This window comes from Branchiostoma belcheri, unplaced genomic scaffold (assembly GCF_001625305.1).
Source record: "Branchiostoma belcheri isolate BF01 breed outbred unplaced genomic scaffold, Haploidv18h27 scaffold34, whole genome shotgun sequence".
Lineage (NCBI taxonomy): Eukaryota > Metazoa > Chordata > Leptocardii > Amphioxiformes > Branchiostomatidae > Branchiostoma > Branchiostoma belcheri.
Genome location: NW_017803954.1, coordinates 2,644,399 through 2,653,959, shown reverse-complemented (window position 1 = coordinate 2,653,959; position 9,561 = coordinate 2,644,399). Strand labels below are relative to the sequence as shown.

The following is a 9,561-nucleotide window of genomic DNA, read 5'->3' as shown; positions in this document are numbered from 1 at the left end:
TAAAAGACATGAAGTCAACAATCTAGTCTCCTTCATCGTTCAGTTAAATGTTTCAAGTTGAGTTATACATCAAAATAATGTTAATGCTTTGCAATTTGATGGATGGGTGGATAGATAGATGGATGGATGGATGGATGGATGGATGGATGGATGGATGGATGGATGGATGATGGATGGATGGATGGATGGATGGATGGATGGACGGATGGATATGATGTATAGCCCGCGTCACTCACCATAATGTAACAAACTTTAGCAGCTGCTCGTCTAAACCAGAAAAATGTTGTCCAAGTACAAGCGTCAGAGCAGACCCTGTTCATTCAAAATTCGCGCCAACTCCTCGTGCATCATGGGATAGCAAAACACGGAAGTAAGTGGCAGCGAGACAAAACATTTTTGACAGACACTAGACAGCTTCGGAGGGCACGTACGCCATTTAATAGCTGTTTAAATTTGTGAAAAATGCCTGGTAACGAAGAGACGACTGAGCCAGAATATGTCTACGAAAAGGTGTCCGAGAGCTTCCTGAGTATTCGGAAGAAGGGGAAAGACTGGGGACTCTCCGACGAAGTCATCGAGAAGTGCATCCGTCAAGCCCTCCAGCCTGACGGCAGGAGTGGGGAGGGGGGCCGCCCTGTGAGATCGTCCTGTGGCCAGTGTTTGGTCACGTCCCTGAAGGTTATGTTCCTGATCGGCTTTGCCCTGGTTTTGGGAACGGTGTTCGTAGACGTACCACGACCCGACAGCCAGGGTGGTGGCCAAGTTCAGTCAGGACTTGGCCTATCCCCTCATGAGGGCAACCAGGTTACTGACACTCCCCCTCGCCAAGTTCTTCAGGCTCGAAGGTGAGTTTTTGGGAAGTACATTATGTACCGAAGGAAAACATATTGTTTTTGCTACGTTTCCTCTTCTTCTCCAAACAGTGACCTCTGACCTGACTGAACCAGACGGCTGCTGCCATGGTAACTGGTGTTGGGTTACATAAATTATATAACCCAACACCACTTTAATACCGTGACAGCAGCCGTCTGGCAATTATGTTGCAATCTTATTGTAGGAGGGGTTTAGACTGTCACCATATATGTGAATGTGCTTGAGTAAGAATTAACAGAGCAGACCATGCACAAAGGTAAAAATTATGCATTTCCTTTGCAAATGTTACTTTTCTAGTTGAGATTGCTTCATGTGAGCTTTTAATAACTTGCTCATAGAAGTTAATCAACAGGCTTACAGGAGTTAATCATTGTGTGTGGGAGTTCAGTATGCATGAAATGATTTATGCTTGACCCGAGGTATGTGCTGTAACTTTTGTCCACTAAGACATTACAACAACATTTGCTGACACAAGTAGCGTTATAGTTGCTGTTTTTAGAATAGATCAAGTTAAGTTACTTCTCTTTTTTTGTCTTTAGATTACTATGAACAGGAATGCCTGGTACCCAACTTCCTCCAGCCTCCTCAGCAGGTGAATTGCTTGCAATACAAGAAGGTGAAAGGAGTGCCCTCTATCAGACGTGCCAAGAACTTCACCGATGCCTACTACAGCACACTAAAACCTGTCATCATCAAGGTACCTGTACATGATGTACAAAATGTAGCATAGCTGGCAATTACAATCCAGAAGCTTAAATGCAATATATATGTAGTAGTCATGATTTACAACGAACATTATCTTTCCAGACAACTGATTGTAGCCTCTATCAGGCTTCAGGAAGTGACTGGAAAGAGTAGAAATTGGTCAAATAGACAGATAACATGCCAAGGTAGTTGGTCCACTAATAAGAGAACAGTTTGCTGGGAGCACCAACTCCCCTGGTATATTATCTGTCAATTCGGTCAGTTTTTTACTCTTTCCAGCCACTTCTCAAAGCCTGGTACTGTAGAGGCTTAAAATTTAGAAAACGTTGTTATGATTGATCCTGAAAAATGTGATAATTTTGAGAAAATTTGTTACAATTGTTGCCAGATTTTGACTCAGCGATTGGAAAATGTAAGAATTCTAGACCTTTGCTGACTTTCTTGCTATGTTTTATCCGTACAGGATGCTCAGGAAGAAGAAGTTGATTTTTCTGTTCTCCAGTCCGCCTACAAACAGCACAAGACAAGGCTGGACAGTGGAGTGGTGGCCTTTGACTCCTCCAACCCAGACATACAGACACTGGCAGATGTCTTCAACATACAGACAGCAGAGGACATGCCTGAACACACCAGCATTATGTGGTACATACACAACAATATCAGCAGTACATGTACAACAAGAATGTTTGTGGATAAGTTGTAATAAGTTAGTTATAGCTATAGACATCTTTTGACTTAAAACTTGTGGGAGGCTAGCTATCATCATCAGGTTGTAGACCTTTGAACATTGTATTGAAAAACCTTGTTGGAATTGTTTTGCAGGTTCATCTAGTCCCTAAAGATCTGAACAAAGAATTTAGATTTCTATACACTCAAGTGACATGTCCACCAAGCCTGCCTATTGAACATAATTCTTTTTCTAGGCTAAGTCTGACTCCTTTCCAAAGCTGAATCTGAAAAAAGAAAAATCTTACATAAATCACTGTTCTCTACTAAAACTACAATGTAACTAGAGAAGTAATGTTTGCAAAGCAAATGCATAATGTTTACCTTTGGACATGGTCTGCCCTGTTAATTTTTACTCAAACACATTCACATACATGTACTACAAGTATATGGTGACAGGAGTAGAGCAGACCATGAAATTGCAACATTATGTGACCCAACACCAGTCACCATGGTGGCAGAGGTCAACAAATCATGTCATTGTCCAGGTCAGAGGTTAGTGTTTGGAACAGAAGAGGAGGAGGAAGAAACAGTAAAAACAATATGTTTTCCTTCGGTAAACATAATATAGACATGTACAAATACATGTAGTGTACATGTCAGGTATATATGCTTGTAGCACATATGTACTCATACATGTACCATGATCTTGTAATGTGAAGACTATAGTGACACCCTGTACATGTACTTTCCTTCCCTGCAGGAGGAGTAGGAAGGTGGTTGCGGGAAGCGTGATCAGGAAGCTGTTCCCGCGACCGTACATCATCAAGCCTGAGTCGGAGGTCGGACTATCCAAATACATCTTCATCGACATGCCAGGAGCGCCTGCCAGGGACGCTGCCAAAGACATGGTGAGGAGTAAAGTAGTGTATGTACGTGTGGGCCACAGTCAATGTCAGCAGTGTACTAGCATAGGCAATCTAGCTACGAAGCCTAGTCAGTGTGCAGGTCATACTAGGCAACTACAGGATACTTCATACACAATGTAACAGGTTTTCACTGTAAGATAATTTGTTCTGTGTGGTGTCAAATGGTCAAGTGACTAGCTATATAGGCTAGCAGACACATGATTGAGTCACCTTGAGTTGGATTTCTTGTATACCTGGCTAGATGTAACAATGTGTCCTTGGGAAAGGCACTTGACACGACTTTCCACATTCCACCCAGGTGTAAAATGGGTACCAGACTTCGATTGGGAAAGTAAAAGGCAGTGAAGGAGAGGGATGGGCTCTGCCTTCCAATATTGTGCTCTAAACAAAGTGGACTAACAACCCACTGCTCTGTGGTCTGAGAAAGGCTACAGGACCTTTTTAAATTTATTTTGACATGATCTTGTTCTATGCCCCTGTACCCAGGCCTTTGCCGACTATCCCCACATCTGGCTGGCCCAGGGGACAGGCACCAGAGAGGTGTGGCTGAAGCCAGTGGCAGACTGTGCCCAGAAACAAGAGGACATCATCGTCATCCTGTACCCAAGAGATGTCTGTAAGTGCAGCATAAATAGTAATTCATGTTTCCTATCAATGTACTAGTATTGCACGGGAAAGCATACTGTTAGGGCTAGAAAATTTTCAATCTGATATCTGACTTTCAAACGCTCTGAACATCTCTGAAACATCATTTAATGCATTTGCAGAATTGATATTTTTTTAGTCAATAGGGTAAAATATTTTGTACAAGCAAACAGGTGGACCATTTGTTGGATCATTTTGGTCATACTCAAAAGAAAGTCTGTACCTACCGACTTTTTTTTCAGGATTGAAATCAGAAGCACAACAGCCTACTGTTACATTAATTTTCCTATGCTTTATAATAGTTGTGTAAAATAACCCACGTCTTCTTTTTCCTCACAGTATACTACAACTATCATTTTTGGCAGCCTGAGTTCCATCACCATGGAGACAACATCAGCATCACGTTTGGTGGCTGCTTCTTCTGAAAATGATGAGGAAATCTGCACCAGGACAACTACTGAAATCTATGCAAAATATCACCATGCTAGCTCCCTTACAGCTGAATTAGGGCAGTATGGAATGTCACCATATGCAGATTTTTATGTCTACCCTTGAAGAAGGAAAATATACATTGTTTTGCTCTGTGCCTTCTTCCTCTTTAAACATACAAGGTCAATGACCTGGACCAGACATCTGTCACCATATGGCAGCTGGTTCCAGCAGATCACACTCTGTGGTGTTGGATTACATTATGTTGCTTGCAAGTTGCAGAACAGAGTTGGACTCTGCCACCATTTAATTAGAGGAGTATACAGCAGTAGTTTGTTAGGCTAGACCACACAGACATTATGCAAATGTTACCTTTTCAGTTAGAAAGCCTTTTCCTTTTGTTGGTGAGACTTTTATGCCTGAATTATGTCTGAATCATTATCAGGTGTCTCAGTGGGAGTAAGTATGGTTTGAAATGTCAGAAAGTGTTGGCAGAGAAATTTCAGCATTTTACATGTAGTTGTGTGATGCACTTGCATAGTAAGCTTGTGTGATTAACCTTGTAGGATCATGACAAACATGGTATCATTATATTTTAAAGGTAATGAATACACTTTCCTATGATACATAATACTATAGAATTGGCTTGGTGATAAAATGCATGATTGATCAAATTTTTGTGGAGTGTAAAAGTATCAGGGGGGCACACCTGTAGGATAGTTCTTTACAAATTGTGGACTGTGGGATAGATTAATAGAAAGTCAAGGTTAGTGGTGATAAGATTATATGAAAATATGTGTTTGATATTTCATCCTGATCATTTCGTTTTTCAAACATGATTTCAATAGTTCTAGTGTATTTTAATTTACAAGCTTTTGCTTCTTTTGGAAGAATAAATGTACAACTGCCTTGGGATAATGTGTTGAGTGTATTTATTCTACATGCACAAAATAAAATTGGGTGTGACAAACTGTACAGTCATCTCTCTATTTGGCCAATTTCTACTCTTTCCAGTCGCCTGCCGAAGTCTGGTAGAATTCAGCTGGAACCGAGTACAATTTTCGTTTCGCCAAGAGAACTGTTATAATGATAACCTACATTGTATGTCTTGTATTCAGGCTTTTCATACTTTGCTTTCGTGCATTGCTATGACTCTACCCTCGTCATGAAAAAGCAATGCACTAATTTTTTTATTCTTTAATGTATCTTTTCTCCATGAATAGCCAATTTGCCGGTTTTGTTCTGTATCAATCGTAATCAAGCCAAATAAGGGAGTTAGTAATAATAATACAATCAAAGCGTCCATGCTGCGCTCTGGACACGTCAGATACACAATGACGTCAATGTCCCACATCTGAGAAGAATATTTTATAAGGTACTGCCGTATGCGTGTTCTTCTTTAACGTAGAGCATCACACAGGGCCGCAAACACTTTAGTAGTACAAGGCAGGCACAAGGATATCTGTCCTTCCACTCTAACGTTGCCCGGAAACAAGACAAAGTACGAGAAGAAATGATGGAAAACTCAACCAAGACCGCCGCAGAGGAGCCCTCCATCAACCTGTTCCAGTGCATGATCCTGCTCAGCTACAACCTGACTGGTGATGCTGTGTTCGCGAAATCCCTGGCTAGATGCAAGGAGGTGGGATTCCAGGAGGCAGTGGGCGGACCGGGATTCAGGATTGTCACGATCCTTTTCGGACTGGCCATCATCGTCCCGAATCTGCTGATTGTGTTCGGTATCGTCAGGGCCAGTGTCCTGCACAAACCCATGTATTACTTCATCGGGAACATCGCCGTAGTGGACGTCCTGGCCGGGGCGGTCTGCCTCTCCATACCGCTCCTCCTCCGCTCGGACGCCGCCCAGTCTCCCATCCAGGCCCTGTACACCACGCTGTTCTTCACGCTGTACCTGTCCCTGCTCGGCATCGCTCTTCTGTCCATCGACCGCTACGTGTCCATTCATCACGGACTCTTCTACAACACCGCCGTCAGGGGCCGTCACGCCGCGGCGGCGGTTAGCGCAGCCTGGCTCGGGAGCGCGCTTCTCTGTTACTCCGTCATGATGGGGTGGAACTGTCAGGACCTCGCCATCAGCGCAGAACGATGTGTCGGGACCTTAGATGGCAACTACATGATACTGTTAACAGCTATCATATTGTTGGTCATGTTGATTGTGGTTCAGACCAATGTAGGTATCTTCCTGGCTATCAAACGTAGGTTAGAGCCACATGAACAGGTATGTTCTAACACGGACGGTCAACACATATCATCGGCTAAGAAAAAGGTGATTACCCTGTGGATAGTAGTGGTCATTTTCTTCGTTTGCTGGATGCCTTTCCTTATCCAGATTATACGGCTTTTAAACACATTTTATATGACCACAATGAAAGAGCGCTTAGCGGCTGGTGGCCTTCAGGGCTGGGGAGTGGCAATAGCGTTTTGCTATATCTTTGCTCTGGTTAACCCGGTAATTTACGCATTTCGTCTGACGGAGCTGAGAAATGAGGTTAAACTGCAGTTAGGAAAGTGTTGGATTAACGTAAAACGGTGCTTTGTTCGCCCACAAATAGCTCCTAGCAAGGACGCCACAGCTCCGCCACAGATAGCAGTGGGAAGTAACTCTGTTCCTGGCGTCTTTTTGGTTCCTACTGTAAGTAGGCATGTAGATTTTCATTCTGGAGTTCAAACAGTTTCTGACCAGTCTGAAATAAGTCGAGATCCGTCTAGTATTGTGGATATGTTCAAATCAGAAATAGTCAGCACAACTCGCCACACTTTTTATGATACATTAATAACAGTGCAATCTAGAAATACAACACAAACTGGCGTTGTGGATTTACCCGTGGTAAGCTATTGATGTTAAAGCACTAATAGCACTCTTGGTTAAGATTAAATATGACTATGTACTTTGATAAATATGACTATGTACTTTGATGATAAATGTAATTCTATATAGTCTGGCTGCGAAACTGCCATACGTTTTCTGTTAGAATATGTGGGGCATAATCACTGAGAGTTTCGACTTTCTTGCACGTATACGTACGTTTCTTGAATATGCACGAATAATTTCATAGATTGGACAGCACAGTTCTTTATTCACAACCACTTGTTTAACAACAAGGGCCGATGTTCGAAGACCGCCTGCCATCTTCATCAGTGCAATGTTGGACTGCGTTGTTAACAGTAACACCTAGTTTCAGTGAACCAGTCATAAATACGCCCTGATGAAGATGACAGACGTTTTACATCGACTCTTGTTAAACAAGTGGTTGTGAAAAAAGAACTGAGCTAATCGTTTCTTGAATAAGAATTGGATTGCACTGGACCAGGCTCTAGATATGACGTCATGTAATCACAGGCGTTATTCAGTTGATGATCGTGTATTCATCCTCAGTATGAATAAAAGTTAATGATGTACGTCTGTCATGTTCCGGACTGCGTCTTTGGATGGGCATGGGTCTATTCACTAGTCTCCACCAGACTCGATCCTTTGCAGGCTGAAGAAATGATAGAAATCGGCCTAAAAAGGGGTTTTAATTGGCCAAAGAAGTTGGCCGGCCAGCCTGAGAGGGCCCAATTTCTCTCTGGCCGGCCAACTTCTCTGGGTCTCTGGACAATTAAAACCCCTTTTTAGGCCGATTTCTATTATTTATTCAGCCTGCAAAGGATCGAGTCTGGTGGAGAGTCTACTATTCACGGGGAGTAGCGTCCAATTGACCATACATTGGGCATATGATGAGCAAGGGAGACCATCTCGATTCGTATGAAACATGTTATTAGTAAGAATGATTTAAAACTTGGGGGAACGCAGTTTCATATACAGCATACAAATGTATATCGTTTCATTCAATAAAACTTACAGATTCGTAATAAATCTAAAATTTTTATAGAACACAAGCAAAAGATCCTTTTAATGAACTAATCTAATCGTTTGTTGAATAGAAATTGGATTGCACTGGACCAGGCTCTAGATATGACGTCATGTAATCACAGGCGTTATTCAGTTGATGATCGTGTATGTGGTATTCTCAGGAGAGTGGTAGCCTCCGCCAGATTGAATAAATCGTAGAAATTGGCCTAAAAAGGAACGTAACTGGTCAGGAGAATTAGCGGGCCATTGAAGGGGGCCCCCAAGCCCTTTTCCGTAGAGCGTAATCGGCCGTTTTAATTCTACGTAGAGCGTAGACGGACCCTCTAATTCAACGTAGAGCGTAATTGGCGCATTTGGCGTAGAGCGTAATTCGCCGTTTTAATTCTACGTAATGCGTTGTAGCTATCGGGAATTAACCGTAAAGCGTAATCGATTAATTGTGCGTAGAGCGTAATCCAAGCCGCAAACGAGAACTCGAGGCCTAGCAAGTTCCGGGTTGTCGCGGCGCTCGAGGTCTTTCTTGCTCTATCCCCTTCTATACAATCGAACAATCCACTAGACTTGTTCCCAGAGCCATACGCAAGAACAAGGCAACACATGGGAATGATCCTAGCCTCCTGTGCAGGCCCCGCGGCGGTGGAGAAGAGTTTTTAACGCGTTATTTTAATATAACCCTTATGTAGAAAAGTGTAAAGCCCGTCGCGCGAGGCATAACCACAGCACCCAAAGAACGAATAAAAGCTAAATCTGGGTCAAACCGAAGCACCGCGCACAAGGCGGAAGGACACCCAGAAGACCCCAGAAGTGAGCCTCAGATCCAAAATCAATTTTCCCACGATCTTCCCAAAAAAATGCCGCCTCTTCCATTTTCAGCCATGGTAGTAGTTACTGCCATTTTGCAACAGATTATGAGAAATGTGAAATCAAACCTAGGCCTGAACCAGGGAATATCCTTCACTCGCGCGTACTACAACGGACCCCTGTCGCGGAATCTTCCCCTCCCCAACTCGTAGCCCTCCCTGATCTTCCCCCTTCGCGCCCTGAAGAGGATTAATGACATAACCTGTTCTTCTTATTTCTCTAGTGCTAAAAAGACGTGTGCGCGCAGTTACACTTACACTTAAAATTCCACTTAAACTGAGACTTGTGCTTAACTTCTCTATCTGTGTCATTGTAATGTATTCACACCTTAACCTTGTCCCTTCCTCTACTCTTACATAATTAAGCAATTTCTCCCGTCAAACAGATTATACATGACATACGTGTACCAAGACGCTGGCAGGACGATAAGTGTTGGCAGTCGGACGGGTACAGGAAACTAGCTGTGGCGAAGGGTCATTGACCTTCCGGTTGTTGACTCATAGCTTAACCATTGTTGATAAGCATAGGTCAGCGCTCTTCAGTATTCGTTAAGTTATGGCGGTGGGTCCCTCTAATTCT

General features: G+C 43.0%; 1 protein-coding gene and 1 pseudogene across 1 annotated transcript; both read left to right on the top strand.

Annotated features, from left to right (window-relative positions):
* The first annotated feature begins 355 nt into the window (after window positions 1–355).
* Window positions 356–5,160, top strand: LOC109475653 (annotated as a pseudogene).
* A 547-nt stretch (window positions 5,161–5,707) lies between these two features.
* On the top strand, window positions 5,708–7,464 carry LOC109475456 (melanocyte-stimulating hormone receptor-like). The gene has a single exon (XM_019776056.1). The coding sequence runs from the start codon at window positions 5,761–5,763 to the stop codon at window positions 7,105–7,107; it is 1,347 nt and encodes a 448-aa protein (XP_019631615.1). The 5' UTR covers window positions 5,708–5,760; the 3' UTR covers window positions 7,108–7,464.
* The last annotated feature ends 2,097 nt before the right edge of the window (window positions 7,465–9,561 follow it).